This window comes from Tachypleus tridentatus, chromosome 11 (genome assembly GCF_004210375.1).
Source record: "Tachypleus tridentatus isolate NWPU-2018 chromosome 11, ASM421037v1, whole genome shotgun sequence".
Lineage (NCBI taxonomy): Eukaryota > Metazoa > Arthropoda > Merostomata > Xiphosura > Limulidae > Tachypleus > Tachypleus tridentatus.
Window position 1 is genome coordinate 2,032,406 of NC_134835.1, and position 21,030 is coordinate 2,053,435.

General features: G+C 30.3%; 2 protein-coding genes across 7 annotated transcripts; one reads left to right on the plus strand and one right to left on the minus strand.

Annotated features, from left to right (window-relative positions):
* Nucleotides 1-1,125: 1,125 nt before the first annotated feature.
* LOC143231607 (uncharacterized) lies at nucleotides 1,126-4,764 on the plus strand. Of its 2 annotated transcripts, none has more exons than XM_076466134.1 (3): nucleotides 1,126-1,338; nucleotides 1,532-1,743; nucleotides 2,615-4,764. In XM_076466134.1, exons 1-3 carry the CDS (start codon nucleotides 1,323-1,325, stop codon nucleotides 3,380-3,382), a joined length of 996 nt encoding a protein of 331 aa, XP_076322249.1. In that variant the 5' UTR covers nucleotides 1,126-1,322; the 3' UTR covers nucleotides 3,383-4,764. The 2 variants fall into 2 exon arrangements, with proteins under 2 accessions (XP_076322249.1, XP_076322248.1); XM_076466133.1 differs by having other exon boundaries at nucleotides 1,132-1,338; nucleotides 1,532-1,794.
* On the minus strand, nucleotides 3,034-20,391 carry LOC143231608 (uncharacterized). 5 transcript variants are annotated; one of them, XR_013017051.1, is made up of 3 exons: nucleotides 18,353-19,011; nucleotides 14,071-14,188; nucleotides 3,034-7,236 (listed from the first exon to the last, which is right to left on the minus strand). XR_013017051.1 is itself a non-coding variant. In XM_076466135.1 (2 exons), the coding sequence occupies exons 1-2, from the start codon at nucleotides 18,816-18,818 to the stop codon at nucleotides 14,175-14,177; spliced, it is 480 nt and encodes a 159-aa protein (XP_076322250.1). In that variant the 5' UTR covers nucleotides 18,819-19,010; the 3' UTR covers nucleotides 13,862-14,174. The 5 variants fall into 5 exon arrangements, 1 of the variants encoding a protein (XP_076322250.1); XR_013017050.1 differs by lacking the exon at nucleotides 3,034-7,236 and adding an exon at nucleotides 10,460-12,583; XR_013017049.1 differs by lacking the exon at nucleotides 3,034-7,236 and adding an exon at nucleotides 10,460-12,630 and having other exon boundaries at nucleotides 18,353-19,010.
* Nucleotides 20,392-21,030: the final 639 nt, after the last annotated feature.

The window sequence follows — 21,030 nt, forward strand, 5'->3', positions numbered from 1 at the left end:
TTAATGTTTTGGAAGAGTTTGTTATTTTACTTTAATGTTTTGGAAGAGTTTGTTATTTTACTTTAATGTTTTGGAAGAGTTTTTTATTTTACTTTAATGTTTTGGAAGAGTTTGTAATTTTACTTTAATGTTTTGGAAGAGTTTGTCATTTTACTTTAATGTTTTGGAAGAGTTTGTAATTTTACTTTAATGTTTTGGAAGAGTTTGTCATTTTACTTTAATGTTTTGGAAGAGTTTGTTATTTTACTTTAATGTTTTGGAAGAGTTTGTAATTTTAATTTAATGTTTTGGAAGAGTTTGTAATTTTACTTTAATGTTTTGGAAGAGTTTGTTATTTTACTTTAATGTTTTGGAAAAGTTTGTGATTTTACTGTAATGTTTTGGAAGAGTTTGTTATTTTACTTTAATGTTTTGGAAGAGTTTGTAATTTTACTTTAATGTTTTGGGAGAGTTGGTTATTTTACTTTAATGTTTTGGAAGAGTTTGTAATTTTACTTTAATGTTTTGGAAGAGTTTGTAATTTTACTTCAATGTTTTGGAAGAGTTTGTAATTTTACTTCAATGTTTTGGAAGAGTTTGTTATTTTACTTTAATGTTTTGGAAGAGTTTGTAATTTTACTTTAATGTTTTGGAAGAGTTTGTCATTTTACTTTATTGTTTTGGAAGAGTTTGTTATTTTACTTTAATGTTTTGGAAGAGTTTGTAATTTTACTTTAATGTTTTGGAAGAGTTTGTTATTTTTCTTTAATGTTTTGGAAGAATTTGTTATTGTACTTTAATGTTTTGGAAGAGTTTGTTGTTGTTCTTTTTTCCCATTAGTGATTTTAATTTTGTTTCTAGAATTATTTTAGATTATTGCTATTATCATCTAAAGTGTTACACTATTAAGTCCAGTTTTTTTTTTTTTTTGCAAAATACTGATAATGCGTTCAATTAATGTATGTTTTATTTTTCGTTTAAGTGTTTAATCTCTGGTTCTCATGTATAGTTGTCTGAGTTTTCTGCGTTCTTTAATAAAGCTATATATTTCTGGAATTAATGTCAGTGGGGGGCGATTAGTCTCCTATAGGGGAGGGTTTCTGCCTAAAATTCAGGAGCTATAGTTAAAAAAATGAACAATTTTTTATAAGTAGATCCAGAGCCTGAATTTACTTTAGAAGTTTATCTGTGTAGTATGTGTTATTTTTAGTGCAGTTAAAAATAATAACGGAACAAAAGCTGAACTTATCTCTCAGAGAGTCTGGGATTTTGAGTTGAGTAACAGTTAATCTTTGTTGTGCAAGGAGTAAAAGGTTTTGCTTAGTTCAGTGTTAACGTGAAACATGGGCTTATCAGCCAGTAAGTATTCTCTACTTTTGTTTTTAAGTAATTATTTTGACATATGTTTTGTAGCTTGTTGATATATCTTAACTTTTGAGGTTGAACTTATGGTTGACTAACTTCCATTATATTTAATTTAAGTATCCAGGTGTGAAACGTGTGTTTGTGTTTGTATCTCCCGCCGTAACTTTTACACGTTCGTCTTCCTCAGGCTCTTTTGCTGACACTTTCTCCATTAGTGAAAACTGTTTGATTGTCTTGACTCATTCCTTGAATGAAGTGTTCAGTCAGGACATAACTGTCGCTCTGAGTGAGCTGAGATATCAAAAACAAGACGCTCTGGCAGTCGTGGAAAATATATGTCGAAATATTGGATCACATGTACATATCTATCCAGTTGGAAGTTCCAGAACAAACCTCTATGTAAGAGACAGCTACGATTTTGATTTTCAGCTACGACACACTTATCCGATGGTGAGGTAATTTTAAAACAAAAATCATCTCATTTATAGCTCTTATTTGTTTGTTGTTAAGCGTAGAGCTACACAATGTGCTGTCTTTGCTTTACCCATCATAAATATCGAAACTAGATTTTTAGTGTTATGAGCTTTCAGAATTACCGTTGAACTACGGCGAAGGGGAGGTTATTTATTAAGTCATCCAAATTTTTTGTTTGATATAAAGACATGAGGAATCAGGTCACTGATTTTTTGCACATTACTCATATGATAAATACTTTCTGTTCCGTAACTGTACAAGCTTATAATTGATGAATACAGAAGGACGAGGAAAAGAAACGATATTATTATGAAGAACTATTTTGTAATTTCTTAAAAACTTTGCCGTCGGTGAATTAGTGGAATATTTGGTGTGGCTTGTTTTGAATTTTAGGCAAAGTTTCACGAGGCTTACCTGCGCTAATTGTTGTTAATTTACCAGCAATATATTAGAGATAAGGCAGCTAATTAACACCTTCCACCACTTTGCAAAAGTATTATTATCGAGACGTTTCATGTAATTTGCGATAAATGTTTGCTTTTGTGGATCAGTGGAAGGTCTGAGAACTTATAATTTTAAAACCCGGACCTTGATAATTCACATTGTAGTGAGAGAAAAAAAAGAACTCACTGTGAACTTTGTTAATAACAACAAACAAAAATAATAAATTTTTTTTCAGTATTTTGTTTCCCATCACAATTAAGAAAAAGTTATTATCTGAAGTAAGTAAAACATTACTTATTAATGGTTTGGCTATTGAGATTAATGAAAATAACGTTTTTTCATTTGTTTCTAGGTTTTACATACCATCAAAATAAATAACTTTGACGTGACAATCAACAGTAATAGCATAGAGTTTAGGAAAAACGTATTTGATGCATGTGAGAGTTCTATTGAAATAATGAGAAATTCACACCAATTCAGGAATAAAAGTGTAGAAGCTAAAGAAGGCATTAAAGCCATGCAGATACAAATCATCAACAATCATACTAATGATAAAGTAAAAATTGATGTAGTGCCAGTAATTGACGTGTCCAAATCACAAGTTGTGTTGAATAAACTGAAAAGTATGCAGACAGTGATAGAACAACTGGAGCTATGTGATAGTAACCTTGACGACCTAAGCAGTAGAAGTGTTCCCATCGCTCATATTTTACCCAAGGAAGATAAGAATGGTTGGGAACTTGACCTGACTCCTCTTTGCAAGCATATCGTGAGACGTCTTGGTGAGAAGAAAAAGGTCATCCGTATCCTTAAAGCACTCAGAAATAACATGCAGTGGCGCAAAAGTGGACTTTATAGCTCACACATATTTACTGTTCTTGTGCTCAGTCTGGATGTAGATCGTGATATCTCACTGGGTAAAATATTTATCGAAGCTTTATTGAAGCTATATAAAGCTGTGGAAAAAGGATATCTGCAAGATATATTTGATCCCTATAAAAACCACTTTGAAGGAATGACAAATGATAACCGTGAAATTATCTTGGAAGATATTAGCGAAATCTTAAAACGTATTAAAGATAATGCAAGATATATTCGGAACTACTTTCGCGGTAAATAACGAAAATCCTGAACGTGAAAGGAGATTGTATTTCTGTCTTAATTCGATCTTAATTTCATGTGTTTTTTAAATTTACTTTGTGAGTATATATACATAAAACAAAAGACGTTTAGTCTTAGTTGATTTGATTCTATGAAACAGGGCCGTTGAACCTGGTTTCTTAGAACCTTAATTATGAGAAATCTAGAGTTATAAAAGCCTGGGTATATTATTTTATGGTAACCTCCTAACATACAGTTTTTCCTTCACCATATACTTTGAAAATTTATCATACATTAATTTGTAAAATATACTTAAATCTATTCCGTGGTGACGAGGAAACCCACATGCAGAGAAAATTATATATTAGAAACGGCTGGTATGGGTAGAGAAAACTCTATGTAGAGGAACGAACAATGTTTCGACCTTGACAATGACATATATACTTAAATCTATTATTTTAGAAGTGGAGTGGATGAATTTTAAGGAGTCAGTACAGTTTTTAATTTAATAATTATTCAAATTTTTTTTTTCATAATTGCTCCTCACCTTAGTTAAATTCGGTAACATAAAGTTTTTGCTGGAAATATGACTTTTACAAACACGAATAGTCCTTGTCGTAAATCCCTGAATATTGAAGTTGGTGAGGCAGGTTCATATTAGTGGGACACCACAAAACGTTCCTTAAACATTATACTATCGTTGTGTTATAAATGTAACAGTCAGTAGTTTTATAATAACAAGGTATATGAGTGTAGTTAACACATTGTATTCATTACGACGTATACATTTACCTAGTTAATTTTTCTCTGATACAACTTGAGAGCAATCTAGCAGTAGACTCAGTGCATTTTCTCCACAAAAGAGTTTTCTAAAAATACATTTTTATTATTACATGTTGTACACGTTAACTTCAGCTTCCTGATAAAAGCTGCCTAATGTTAAAACTATTGGTTTCTCGGAAAGTCTGTTTCCAGAAATTAGGGTCAGTCAATTTATTTACATTTACTATCAATAAAAATTATTTAAACACATTGCGTTTAAATACTTTTTAATACGATGTATTTCCTCTTATAAATTAGAACATACAACTGCTTATACGCCTGTAAGTACAGTAAATTAGTATTTTAATTATATTTACCCTAAGTTTTGTACGATGAAAAGAACTAAAATGTGCATATTATCCTGTAATGTTGGTTTCTGGTATTGTATATATTACAAAATTACTATGTCAATTATGAACTAAATTGTATAAGACGGGCAAACTATAATGTGTTCCAAATTCATCATTATGCTTTAATGTTTACAATTTAAAAAATATATAATATTTTCAACAGGATTTTTAAAGTAAAAATAACACCATAAGCATATATTTTATAATAAAATCTCCAAATTATAAAGAACACTCGTAATCTCTGTTTTTGTTAAAAAGTCGTGTAAAAGTTTATTTAGCTAAACTTGCATCATATGATAGTAGCATCAATCTGATCACATTGTTTCTATCATAAAATGCAATTTCTTGGCTGCATGTGATATCAGATTAGACACTTTAAGTTCCAAATGAAAACATTTTATTCGAGAATATTAGTTTTTATATTGGTTCTACTGCTTAAATTTTGACTAAATATCATGCATCTTAAGTGGGGAGGACACACTTGTAAGCATCTTAGGTGGGGAGAAGGAGTAAGAGGTATACAATCCAGAATGTGTACTAAAGAGGGGAGTCTCTGACATTAAACAATAACGATTATCTATTGATAGGCTTAAACATTCGATGTTCAGAGGTATGGCGGACTAGGCTGATAATGGAATGAAATATACATATATTGAACACTTCACATGTTTTAAAACATCACCAACAGGTGATCAGAAAAATAAGATGGGACATTCTGTTTTGTAAAAGTATATCCAGTTTTTGTTAGAACGAATAAACTGAGCAGGCTATCAGACACTAACAAATTTAAACCAATACACACAAATCTAACAAAGACACACGAAACGCAACTGAACAGAACACTACAAAAAATGAAAAAAGCCAACACAATTTCACAAACACTTTATTCCTATCTACGTAGGCCCGGGATGACTAAGTGGGTAAAGGCGTGCGAGTCGTAATCTGAGGGTCATGGGTTCGCATCCATGCTTGCTCTTTCAGCCGTTAGGGCGTTATAATGTGACGGTAAATCCCACTATTCTTTGGTAAAAGAGTAGCCCAAGAGCTGGCGGTGGGTGGTGATGACTAGCTGCCTTCCCTTTAGTCTTACACTGTTAATTTAGGAACGGCTAGCACAGATAGCCCTCGAGTAGCTTACGAAAATAGATTTGTTGTTTTGTGAATCATTTTCAACTTTAGTGAAGTCAATACTAATATTTGAAACAAAAGAAGGAAGAATTAATGTGAAATTTTCTCGTAGAGCTACTATTTGCTTTTGAGACTGATCGGTCATTACACTCAGATCCATTTCTTTCATGACACTGTTAAGCTATTCTCATACCAATGATATTTATAATTCAAACTATAACAATTCACTTGCTTTATCTTGCATAATCCTCATCTGTCATTTGTCTGCTCATCTCAGTAAGTAATCTAAATCCTTTTGTAAATCAGCATCGTCCCTTTCACAACTAGAAACACCTAATACTTTAATATCATCTAGAAATCTAAGTAATTTAACTACTATTCTTTCACTTAGGTCATTCATTTAAATAAAAAAAAAAGCAAGGTCTTAAGACTGAACACTGATGTATCCTACTTATGACATTAATCCAGTAGGACTGAACTTAATTTGTTAAAACCCTTTGTTTAGTTTTTTTATCCATTTTAAAACTTATCTCCGACGCCTATACAAACAATTTTCAGAAGCATCTCGTCAAATACTTTTTGTAAATCCAGATACACCTTACCCTCATTTACATTTTTAAAGAATGTCAAAAAAACTGTCAGGCAAGTTTTTTCAGTAAAATCACAATGACTATCCAAAAAGAAAATTCAACGCATTGTTTATCCTCTTTCCAAATCATCTTTTAACATACTTTTCAAAACGTTTCCTAAAATTAAAGTAATAATAAATGGTCTGTAATTACTGGGATAATTTTTATCATATCTCTTGAAAACGGGAGCTACATTAGCTAAATTCAAATTCTCTTGTACCTCTCCACTCTTCAAGAAATCCAATCTTTAACTTACTTCAAAATCCTGGAGAAATATTATCTGGAACTGGAGATTTATTTTAAATTTCCAATCTCTTTTGACCATTTTGTTTGACATCTTTTCCATTTATCAGTTGTTCAGGATGTGGATTACTGCTTAAATCATCATTAGGAATAACCGAAGAAATAAAGCAACATTTAATAACTCAACCATCTTATAATAATTAGATACAATTTTTTGTTAGAAACAATTCAAGGGTGTTACCCCAATTATAACATCTCTTTTTTACTCTTATTATAATTAAAGAAACCCTTAGTGTTAATTTTTAAAGTCAACCATTTCTCACATACCTTTGTGATGTCCTAATTTCCTGTTTAATTTCTAAAATCTTCCGTCATATTAGTCAATTTAAATTTCTTAAAGTGATGTTTTTCTTTAAATTATTTGTGCACAACGCTTTTTCTTACCTACATTTAATTTTTTTATGAAGAATATATTTCGTCGAATATTTAAATATTTGACTTTAAAATTTTTTCACATTTGATAATTACCTCCAATCAACTTAGCTGCTCAATTCGCAACAGATAATTCTTGACACATCCTTTGAAACTTGTAAACAAAATATTATTATGCCTTATCTTTATATGCAGCAAAATAATGGACATAATAGAGGAATGATCACTTACAGTCAGAGGTTCCGTGACTTCCGCCTTCAAAGCCATTTCTAAATTAGAAGTTAACAATAATTATTGACCAATCGGTGAAGAAATACATCTTGAATAGTTTATAGAAAAAACTTTCCCCTCATGGTTTGACTCTTGTATTTCCCAATCAGTACGCCTAAAATTAACAATCTCATTGGGACCATGTAACGTAGCTCTGAGTGGGTGTTATGGTTAACAATTCTAAATCCATGTCACCAGGACTGAACTTATGCTTTTCAGCCTTTCAGTCATAAACATTTTTAATTCTAGTTTCTTATGATCTAAAATTTCCACGAGTCAGTTCACAAGCATGTAAAAGTCCCTGAATCATCTAACACCAACTCAAATGGGCTAAATACTAACAACTCCTGAACTGACTCACGAATAGGAAATAAAAGTAAATTATCTCTTTCATCATAGTCCTTCGTGTTGTTGAGACAGAAGTCTGTATGACAATTTTCAAAGTAGAGTGGAACCTCTCATGAGCACAAGTTATTCTAGATTATATTAACTAAATTTAATCTGTTTAACACAAAGCCGATAAAGAACTTGTTGAAACATAAAATTTGACACATGATCAGACTGAATTTCTGGTTATTCTGGTTATTTCTGGCTATTCAACCAAGTGAGTGGTATGAATATTTTGCGAAACTGAGAATCATCTTGCCTAATGTTTGACCAAAAAAAATCTCTAAGAATTTTGTCACCTGTCTTCTTGACATCTAAATGACCTCCCATGAGGAGTTCATGGATAGCTTTTAATATATCGGAACTATATTCTTGGGGAATAATGAGTTGGTAAGCTACGGCTCAGTATTTTGAAGCTGGAACATTTGGTGGTCTCCATTTTCTCACAAGAACACCATTTTTGAAAAATAAACAATTGGGACTTTCTACCCTTGGCTTTTGGAAATGCATATTTAAACAGTGAAAATATTTGCCAATCGATTTCTTACTCAACGAACAGTTACTTTTAGCAAGTAGAACTTCTCCAGGCGAACCAGATCCCACACATCCATCATTGTCACTCACTGAGGAATCGACAGTTGGACAATCATCCATAATATCTCCTCCATGTTAGAAAATATCTGAGACAAATCTTAAATATCGTTTTCTGAGTAAGTGTCTATAATTTATCTTGTTTTATTTCTTAGCCTCAGCACAAGTCACAGTAAACAAGGGAAACGCATTGAAATTCTTAATTGTCAAAATAAGTTTTACTCCAATCACAATAGGTTCCAAAACTAGATGTGAAGCTAAATAAATGTTATGATGAGGACAATTAATAAAGCCACCCTCAATACCCAGAACAATAAACCCACCGGTTGGAATTTTTTAGAAGAATCCACAACTTTTGAGGATTGAACACATATAGGTTTTTGCCGAGATGGGCGGAATTTCTTTTACGAAAAATGGTTTCATTTGTAAAACTATAGTCATAGGATTTTTTTCTCTTTGACTTCTTAACCTCTAGTTTTAAATCTTTAGCAATATTCACTTTTATTATATCTTTCTAGTTGTTTGAAGGAGGAAGGTTAAAAAAAAATCTCGATAATGAAACACTGATAAATTTAGTTAAATTAATGTTAAATTTAAATTACGATTTCAAATAGTCTGAAAGTGAGATTTCTTAAGAGAACAGACAGATAGGATCAAGTGACACCAATAGGGCTTTGCATTGTTATTCGAAACAAAAATGGAGTTGACGGCCCTAGCTTTGGTCCGGCAGTATGCATACCGACAGGTTAACCTTTAGCCACTCCTGGCTTCAGGTCTTTGAAAGGGTGTAAAAGAAACTTAAACATGTAAGACGTAATTATGTTTATATCCAGTAAATATTTATTTAAGAGGAATGAGAAACAACTGTAATAAGTTATTTTGAAATTACGATAATGTCACCAAGTTTCACTTCATCCAAAAACTTTCATCCAGATTAAAGTAAACTGTGAACAGTCCATCAATCTTTAATTGTTTGTAACATTACGTAAAACTCATAATATATAAAGCTCTTGACGCATACACATACACCGTTCACTGAAACAGTACTAAAAACAATAAAACTTTTGGCAAACACACAACACAATTTACTGAAACAGTTCTAAAAACAATAAAACTTTTGGCAAACACACATACACCGACTACTGAAACATTGAACATTATATAATATACATGTTTGTAAAGAAAATTATCATATAGCAAAACTACTGTACGTGTTATTACTTCTGAAAATGATTAAAAGTAGTTTTATTATAGTTATAATGTTCTTCTAATGCTAGTAAGTATAAAATCCTCCACTAGTGTAACGTTGCAAAATAGTTATTTATGTTTTAAATGAAAACAGAGTAATTATTTAATTACTATCCATCCGTCGAACATTTAAAATTAATCCAAGTGTATCTACCTCTCAAAAAATAAAACTAAACATTTGTTAAATGACGAAATTTTAAAGTATTTGTTTAAAGTTCCTTCAAACGATTTATGTCGATTAAGAAATACCATAAATAAACTCTAGATCAATAATTTTAATGTTTAGAAAGAATTTCACTGAGCGCTACACAGAATGGTTAAACACATTTTATATTTTGTTTTGCTTTTAATTTTGAAAATGTGTCCTCCACGATTTATGTATCTTCGTCAATAATGTCGATTAAAATATAATTCTGTATTCCCATAAATATCGTTTTTGTAATGTATTATTGTGTTTTATTTTGTATTTTTATCAACCCTATAATGGTTGATGATTGACTTTACTTTTTAAACATTTGGTACGGAAAAACACTAGAATTACTAATCTCGCAGTACTTGAAAACCATTGATTAGTACATATTATGTTTACGTATTCTTGCGGAAGACGGTTTTGGTTTTGATTGGATAACGTACTAGTTAAAGTTTAATGTTACCAATTCCTATTATTAAATAATGTTGAATTGTAAATATACTTAAATAATGTGCAAATCTTGATACGGTTTGTAAAGAGCAAAAAATATTTGTGAGTAAGAAATTTAAAATAATGCATGTTTTTTTTGCGATGTGAAGAAACACTGTGTGTGCTTTTTACGTAACTTAACACGACTTTAAAACTTATCTGTTATCAGATACACAGAATTTTATAGAGGTAACTGTAGTGTATCAGCTTGTTTACCTAGCATATCAGGTACAACAATTACTTAGTTTTTATCATTGTTTTAGCTTTGATAAACATCTCACAGACTTTCACTGTATTAACTATCCAAGGAATAATCATAGAATAAAAATAACTTTATTATATCAATATTACAAAGAAGTTGGTTTTTTATTTAAATTTATATTGAACAGTTAAATTTATTATACATAATAAGTTATAAACTTGTTTTATATCAATTTATGGGCTAATCTGCAAAAGAAAACTTGATTCTGTCAAGTGCAAAGTGGTTTAACTAAGTCTTAAGTCTTCGTGTTCGATGGAACGTATATTTTTCTACAATTCTATTGAACTACAATTGAGTTCAACTTTTATTGTTTGTTTATTCTTAGATCAAAGCCAGATAGAGCTAACTGATGGTTTAACTGCGGGGAATCTTAATTCCAGACTTTAGCGTTGGAAATTCGTAAACTTATTGCTGTTTCACAGGGGGAAATGTTCGAATTATAAATTAGCTATGTTTTCCTTAAAGTTATTGTTGAAATCTATATTTTCAATGCTTTAACTTAGATGTTAGATGAAGGTTTAATGACACCAGGATCAAAAAATTATGAAACTAGTTTTAGAGTACTTAGAATGTTCTAAATATGGGAAGAATAATGTAATAGTTTTCTTGAACATAAATACCAGTAAGTCAGTCAATTGAAGCCAATAGTAAATCAGGCAGTTATATTTCAAGCGGTAAGGTACCATAAGGCCTACAGTTTTCAGTCAAATTTTTGTATCTGTTTTAGTTATCACGTTTATTCAATAACTCCATGGATTTGTCGTGAACTTTTACACCGTTAACGAAATGTTTTATTTAAATATCACTTGTAAACTTATGCTTATATGTCACAACAGTGAGGTTAACATTTTTACTTCTCTTGTTTATCAAATATTCAGAATATCAATAATAAAACATTTACTCTACAGATAGAACGTCATTCTATATTGCTAGGTTCCACGAACTTTGTCAACTCCATTATTGCAAGATAATTCTCAATTTTTAAAACTTTTATATTTTGTACGACATACTTGTTATTTTTACACAAGCATTCAAAGATTATGGATTAGGTATTATTAACAACAATTTATGTTTTAGACATTAGATGTACAGTACGTGTGCTACTGTTCCAACAGACTATACATAACAAATGGTATGCAACAACAGATACGTTTTATTTAGTGTGTCTGAAAACGTTTGAAGGAGAATCGTCCCCCTTTGCTTCAGAAGAAGACACAACAACAACAAAAGTCGTACACAATAATCAACGTTGCTGGCTTCACTCTTACATGAGTAGCCTGAGCAACCTTAAAGGGAAGAAGACTCTTACATCTGTGGATACTGTTACTGGTCCTCTAACAACCAGCACTACAGCCACTTCAACACTAGCCAGAAGCAAGTGCAAAGTAGAAATGTTCTCATAGATGACCAGCCCCAAATGTTAAAGGAATTCGTGCGAGAAGAACCTCTTTCTTCTTGAAGGACTTAAATCGAGGAGAGCCTGTTTCACATCAAGCAAGTGTCAGACTTTTCTTGATTTTTCAACTCATTTTTACTTTCAGTATTGTTACTAAAATTGTTGAAGAAACAAACATATTTGCACACCAGCAAGGGGAACATCTGAATGTTCATGTGAAAAATGAAAGAACAATGTTGCGAAGAGTGATGTTACTACTGCAAACATTTTTAGCTTTTGTTTAGTGTAACTATTTACTATGGTCATGGCTAAACACAATCCCTGACATATTACTGATCTACCACTCTTTTGCTTTACTTACTCAGGTTTTCTAAGATTTCTAATTATTGCTCGCTTACTGTATTTAATAGACAATATTAATAATTCATCTGAAATTGTTGATAATACCTTCAAAGTCAGGCTTATGCTCGATAATCTACTAACAATGTATTTCATAACGGCTGGTATGGGTATTAACACTTCCTAAGATTCCTTCAAACTATCTTTCAACTGATTTTAAGAATTGTCTCTGTAAGGTTTCCCATATCTTATGTCGGGCATATAACCTGAGGTTTATTGGCGGCAACTTCAGACTTCACTCAATCATTTGTTGAAGTACACCACAGCAAATAGTTTTACCTTTTTTTTTTTTTTCTAAAACCGTTTACGTGCATTTTTGCAACCAACGAGGAATTCACCACAATCCCGAACTCCATTTTGGTGATGTTGTTCTTCCTGTGGTCCCTGAGGCAAAATTCATAAAAATCTTAGTGGTACTCGAACAGATTAACCTAGAAATGTCCACAATACATTTAATTAAAATCCAAGGGTAATCAGTGTAATTCGGTATCAACCAACATATAGTGAACGACTTTAGTTTCGGGTCACGATTGTAACCCTCAGAGTAAGAACAATACCCGTAACTTCCACTTCATTGCCAGACAACTACAGTCGATCACTATCTTAAACATCCAGAAAAACTGTGCGCATTTAGGAAAAATCATTTAAGTATTCCATGTATTTATTATACTACTTATGATGGTTGAAATGAATAATTATTGATTATCAACATTAAAAAAATGCAATATGTATATCACATCTTTGGTTTACGAAAAGTAGAAAAAAATACATTAAAATATGTTGTTAAACATGTTTAACAAACTATACTCAGGAAATAAGTAGTGAGGATAGATATTAGAGCGTGGAAAGTCTAAACTATTTCAAATATTGCAGTTAATATTGTGTAATATCTGATTACTACACAATATAATACACTTTTTGTTATTGAAACATGCAATTAATATAAACCGTATTCACATAAAATTTCCTTAAGTACAGTTCACTTTTTACAAACAAAGAAATGAATTTATGAGTCAAGTTATGAAACTTGCTGAAGCCAGGAAAGGTTCTAAAATGTTCGATATATATCATGTTGTTGTTACAGGTGTTATTACAAATACATTTCTATAGGACTGCTATAACTAAATTAATAGTAATGATACTGCTAATAAATGAAACATAATTTTGATTGAATAATATCAACCACTGTCGTTTGAAGAAGTGTTACACCCTTTGTCTTTTCTTGGTTCTAGACTTGGTCACTATACTCAGTATACTTTCTTTAATGGGCAGAAAAGTAATCAGTTTAAAACTCTATTAATGTCTTTGCTGGAAGTCTTGACCTATGGTCACTGAACCCAGCCCATTTTGGTGCTCAACAGTTACTAGAATTATTCAAATCGTTTCATTGCAAGGTATAAAAGAAAGTCACACTAATGCATTAGCCCCATCTAGTGTTCTAATGTTAATTAACTACCTCCAATCCTAACAATAAATAAGAGTTGAATATTTAACAAGCTTAGAACTTTTAGAAAACTCTTAACATCAGACTGTGATGTAAGATTTCTGGCTTACATAGACGCCATTACAGATATGATTTTTTTTTTCTTAAGGAGAATCGGTTTTGAAGACAGGGAGTAAACGGTTCAGGATATGAGTCAGGAGAGTAAATAAACTATTAGAGTTTCTTTGAACAAGTTAATTTTTGTTCTGATACTTCTATTTAATTACTACTATATAAATAACCGTAGTAAAGATTGTGGAATAGACAATCATTACAAGCTTTTCACTTTTGATTCTGATTGTTAGTATTTAAGATGATACCATTTATAGTAAAATTATAGAATGAACTAAAGTATTTTCATACGGATTGTTTTTTGAATTGACTTTACCAAAATTTACAACTCGGAAATCAGGACTAGGAAGCAAAATCGTGGGTCGTGGTGCTTCACCTGGTTCAGCGCCCCTCATCTTCTCTGACCCCAGCAGGGACATCTCATCTCTCGTGCCCTGCAGGAAAGAGGTATCTTTGTGATATTTTGTTATTTAGAACAATCTTTCAAACATAAATTATCTCGGGCTTTAAATGGAACTGAATGGAAGTTTAATTGAACGTATGGGGTGAACTAAATTAATTTATAGAAATAACTTGAACAAGGTTTTATTATAAATAAACTATTTTTTATGAACTAAAAAAATAAATGCAAGAAATATTATAAAAATAATACATTTAAGTTCATTGAAATTATAAAATGTAACAGAATTAAACATCATCTATTTACATAGTAAGTATAAAGATTGAAAAGCATCACCTATAACTTGTATCATTTAGACTTTAATAAACATGTTTATAAACATGAAATTGTTTAAACTCGTTAATATCAAACAAAAGGGAACAAAACGTCATTTTCTCGTCACTTATTTTCTCTCACATAAGTTAGTTTTATTGTAATAAGTACAGAACAACTTTATCATTCTAACAGTTTCATTGAGACAACAAACAATACATCTATACATTTTTACTACAACATGTTAAGTTGATATCTGAGCCACAAAAAATAAATGTATGAAGCCTAAAGTTATTTTTTTAATTAATATTTTCGATATTTGGAAAGTTCAAATTTACATGAATAAAAATGTTTCATATAAAAATAAAGTACTGTATATTCATTCCAAGACAGTTACCTATATTTTACTCATTTTAACCATTTCCTATAGAAGCTTTAAACATCTTATTACAATTATTTGTTTTAATATAATTAAATGCGTAGCTTGAAATGTGTTTTTCAGGCTTTAGATATTAAACAGACACAGACTGGTATTCACCACTCTCAAAGTTATAAATTACTATGGATTTAATACTTTATTATACAAGTATTCTGTCTGAGCAAGATGCCTAATATTATAATAATAATAATAATAATAAATTTATTAAGCAATAAATTAGACACAAAAAATCAAATATCAATATAAAACCATCAACAAAGAGTTAACTCGTCCTGTGATGGTTAAACACATAATAAAGTAAAATCAAAACTTACAAAATCAATATAAAGTTCCCAGAATATTATCATCAGTATTTAAGATCCATTGTTTTAAGTATTTCTTTTGATTAACACGATTAATAGAAGATCTTATACTATAAGGAATAAAATTATGAATACGAGGTGCCAAATAAAGATATTGATGAAGTGTAACTGTTTTACGTGGTGTGGGTACATTAATTGGATAAAAAAAGATTGAAGTCGTGTAAAATATGAAGTGACTTTAAAAGGCCTATTAAAAGAAACATGCAATGTAGATAAAGCTAAAAAATATAAATAAAGTTTATCATATGAAAGAGGGAGTTAAATTTACTGAAATCGGTATCAAGCCTATCAGTAAAATAAGAGAGAAAACACTTTTGCAACTTGTGAATAGGAATTAAAAAAGTCTTATATGTGCCACCCCAAATTGAAATACAATATTGTAAGAAAGATTGAAAGAGAGCATAATATACACTTAACAAAATATGATAAGGAGCACAATGACTAAGTTCAAAATTAGCATAGAACTATATTTTAATTTATTAACTAAAAATTAATATGAAATTGCCAATTTAATTTTCGATCTAAAATAATTCCTAAATATTTAACAGAGGAAACTTGAGTCAATTTGGGACACTTACAATTAGGGTAAGTATAACAATCACTAGAATGATAAAAAATAGATGGAACAGCTGGAATGACACCATAAAGGTTAAACTGAAGAAGAAAAGATTTAGATATATTTAAGGATAAGCCATTACAGAAAAGCCAATTTTTTAATTTTATTAAGATCACTAGAAATAATGGCTTCATTAATTAGATTTGGCTTACTATAAACAACAGCAATATCATCGGCATAGGCTTGGATATCTCCAAAAAACTGTTGGTAAAGAATATCATTTATATAAATGAGAAATAATAAAGGGCCCAGAACAGAACCTTGTGGTACTCCAACATTAATTGTAAGCCAATCACTATAATTATTATGGATACAAACCGATTGCTTTCTATTGTGAAAGTAAGAAAAAAACCAATCAAAAACAATGCCTCTAAAACCATAATAAGATAATTTATTTAACAATATTTTATGATTAACAGAATCAAAAGCTTTGGCTAAGTCAAGAAAAACAGCAATTGGATGAAGATCAGAATCCAAAGCTTCTGTAATACTTCCCACAAGTTTAGCAACAGCAACCTCCGTTCCAAGCCCAGGCCGAAAGCCAAATTGAGAAGGAGACAAAACTGAATGTCTATCAAGAAATGATAAAATTCTAATCTTCATAGATTTTTCAAATAGTTTAGAGAAATGTATTAAGGAAATAGGTCTATAATTCGTAAAATCAGAAATATTACCAGATTTATAAATAGGAATAACCAATGATAACTTTAAAGCATTAGGAAACTTCCCTTGAGTAAAAGATAAATTAATTAAAAAGTCAAAATTGGTGCAAAAGATTAGCATTTCAAAATCTTAACCGAAACACCATCTACACCATTAGAAGCTGAATTTGATAAGGGAAAATATTATTCATAGTTTCAGATACAGTAACAGGATATAGGTAACAAGAAGAAGAAGGAGCAGGAGGCATGCCCTGAGAACAAAATTTAGGATCGGAGCAAGTAGATTTAGCAACATTAACAAAAAAATAATTCAAATCAGATAAATCAGTAGTACCAAAATTACAAAATTTCTTATTTTTTTTTAACATCAATAATAGAGTTAACAATATTCCAATTCTGTTTAATAGTTTTAGCATTCTTAAACAGGTTATGATAATAAGTCCATTTAGTCTTACGGGTCAAACTAACAACATAATTCCTTAAACACTTAAATCTAATCTTTAGATAAATATCATCAGGAAATTGATGTACTTTCTTTTTAACTTATCTCTTTTAATCATTAACAAAACCAATTCACTGGTAATCCATGGCTTAATTTTTCTAAACTTTCGTGACACAGAAACAGTAGTAGTACAACTTTGAATACAATCAGTTAACACTTCAGCAAAATTATCATAAGCAACATTAACATCAGAACAATTCATAACACAGGACCAATCTGAAAAATTCAAACAAGAACTCAATTCATTAAACTTAATCTTTTGAACATTTGAGACATGTTCTAGATCCGATAAAATGTCTATACATAAAACAATTGGAAAATGATCAGTCAAAAACTCTCAACAATATAAGAATAACAATTTTAACAGTATTTCCACTAATTAAAAAATGATCAATACAAGAATTAGTAACATTGGTTATCCGTGTAGGAGAAGAAATAATAATACGAAGATTGTTCTCAGACAAAAACTTAAAATATGCATTCTTATAACAAACATCATCAAATGCCAAAACATCTATATTAAAATCACCAACAAGTATATTAATATCATATTTGTATAAATTCAATTCTAATGAAAGCTCATCAATAAATTTCAATACAGGCAATCTAGGAGATCGATAAACAACAGAGATTAAATTTCTTATTTTGAATCATACAAAATAAAATTAAAGCATCAGACTTAATGTACTGTACTTCTTTTATCATAGTCAGTATCTCAAATTTAACAAAAACTGCCACTCCACTAGCCTTATTTAGACCAGAAGATGAAGAATAAAAGGAGTAACCTGGAATCGAAAAGGAAACAAATCCATCCTCAACAAACCAAGTTTCAGAAAAAGCTATTATATGAAATTTAACAACGTTTGATTGTAAAAAAACAAGAAATTGGTCAAAATTTTGAGTAAGACTTGAATATTAACATGTATTAAATTTAAATGACCAACAGAAAAAACATTTGGTAAATCAGAAAGAGAAGACAAAGTTGGTGTAACACCAACAATATCATCAAAATCATCAGCCATTGCAGTATTTATAAATTATTAAGATCAATCAAGCAGCGTAAAACAATGGGCTGAGTAGTTTCTGGTTTCCTAATAAGAATATTACCATTCGATACCCAAAGAAATTTATAGCCAAGATCTTTCTGTTTTCGTTTTGCTTGCATGAAAATATCACGATAATATGGGGAGAGATGTTCGTTAATATAAACTGGATAAGATTCATTACAGACCTTAATATCATTAGTATTAAGAGAGCGAAATTTAGTTTTCTTAAGTTTAAGCATATCAAATTTAATTTGCTTACGACAAAACTTAACAACAATCTGTCTCGGACTCTTATTTTCAGTTATTTTCTTTCCTATACGATGAACAGTGTCAATATCTGTAGGAGCACAGTCAACCCCAAAAGTAGTTGTAATCTTCTCAACAACTTCTTGCAAATTCTCATTAGGCTTCTCTGGAATACCTCCAATCAAAACATTATAGTTATAAGAATATCGTTCCGCTTCACACATCTTCCTCCGAAAACTTGCCATCTTCTTCCACAATTCTTCATTTTCATGCTTTAATGTTTTATTTTCCTGTTTACACTCCTTAACTTCAGCTCTCAAAGTTGTGATATCCTCACTCATAGTTTCTACCTTCTCTGAATAAAATTGAAAGGAAGTCACTAATTCTTCGACCTTTACTTTAATTAAGTGAAAGTCATCAAGTCTTGACAAAATTTCAGTAACTTTTGTCTTAAGCCACTTCATATCTGCCTCCCCCATATTTAAATCAAGCTCACTATTCTCAACAAGATTCACTGTCTCCCCCTCTAACGAAATGGACACAGTCCTTCTTAATGGAGTTTCACTATTTAGGCTTAACTTTCTTTTCTCATACAAAAATCACATTCATAACTTTTCCCAATTTCATTTAAATATTCCAAATCCTGTTCAGTTAAGTTCTTACATCTTAAATGATACCATTTTTGACACTCACCAGAGCAATGAAGGGCTTTATCACCAACTTTAATATAAACTTTACATTGAGCACAAAATCTACGTGGCTTGGAACGGAGGTTGCTGTTGCTAAACTTGTGGGAAGTATTACAGAAGCTTTGGATTCTGATCTTCATCCAATTGCTGTTTTTCTTGACTTAGCCAAAGCTTTTGATTCTGTTAATCATAAAATATTGTTAAATAAATTATCTTATTATGGTTTTAGAGGCATTGTTTTTGATTGTTTTTTTTTCTTACTTTCACAATAGAAAGCAATCGGTTTGTATCCATAATAATTATAGTGATTGGCTTACAATTAATGTTGGAGTACCACAAGGTTCTGTTCTGGGCCCTTTATTATTTCTCATTTATATAAATGATATTCTTTACCAACAGTTTTTTGGAGATATCCAAGCCTATACCGATGATATTGCTGTTGTTTATAGTAAGCCAAATCTAATTAATGAAGCCATTATTTCTAGTGATCTTAATAAAATTAAAAATTGGCTTTTCTGTAATGGCTTATCCTTAAATATATCTAAATCTTTTCTTCTTCAGTTTAACCTTTATGGTGTCATTCCAGCTTTTCCTTCTATTTTTTATCATTCTAGTGATTGTTATACTTACCCTAATTGTAAGTGTCCCAAATTGACTCAAGTTTCCTCTGTTAAATATTTAGGAATTATTTTAGATCGAAAATTAAATTGGCAATTTCATATTAATTCTTTAGTTAATAAATTAAAATATAGTTCTATGCTAATTTTGAACTTAGTCATTGTGCTCCTTATCATATTTTGTTAAGTGTATATTATGCTCTCTTTCAATCTTTCTTACAATATTGTATTTCAATTTGGGGTGGCACATATAAGACTTTTTTAATTCCTATTCACAAGTTGCAAAAAAGTGTTTTCTCTCTTATTTTTACTGATAGGCTTGATACCGATTTCAGTAAATTTAACTCCCCTCTTTCATATGATAAACTTTATTTATATTTTTTAGCTTTATCTACATTGCATGTTTCTTTTAATAGGCCTTTTAAAGTCACTTCATATTTTACACGACTTCAATCTTTTTTTATCCAATTAATGTACCCACACCACGTAAAACAGTTACACTTCATCAATATCTTTATTTGGCACATCGTATTCATAATTTTATTCCTTATAGTATAAGATCTTCTATTAATCGTGTTAATCAAAAGAAATACTTAAAACAATGGATCTTAAATACTGATGATAATATTCTGGGAACTTTATATTGATTTTGTAAGTTTTGATTTTACTTTATTATGTGTTTAACCATCACAGGACGAGTTATCTCTTTGTTGATGGTTTTATATTGTTATTTGATTTTTTGTGTCTAATTTATTGCTTAATAAATTTATTATTATTAAAATTATTATGTATTATGGTTTAATGTTAAGAGTAGCCAGTGATGATCCACTTATACAGAAATTTAATAATTCGTAAATTACTAGTGTCAAATAAATTGCATTTTACTTAGTTTAGTTCACTTGTACGACAACGTGATTGTTTAAAAACAGAAGATATAAAACATGGTTCTGATATTTATTTTTATTTTATACTCAAAACTAAAAATGTAAATTTTTAAAATCGCCTCCCCTCTCGATCATCCTGTCCTCTCAGAATTGTTTTCGCTTTATTATGACGTCAAAGAACTGAAAATTACACAAACAGAGAAAAGCAAGATGAAATTACGAATGTATTAATAAACAGGATGTTTAACTGTATTACAAAAGTGTTAGGTAACTGTATTACAAAAGCATCAGGTAACTGTATTACAAAAGTATTAGGTGTTACTGGGACTGAGAATGAAATCATTTCCATTTTTATTAAATATTCTTGAAATATATTCAAGAATATTTTTAAATATTTGTTGTCACATTGACCTTCACCTTGACCTTTAAGTCATCTTTTCCTCCCAACATTGACCTTTACAGTAAAAGAGTTATTTCTCACAGGAAAATTTATTGGCTTGA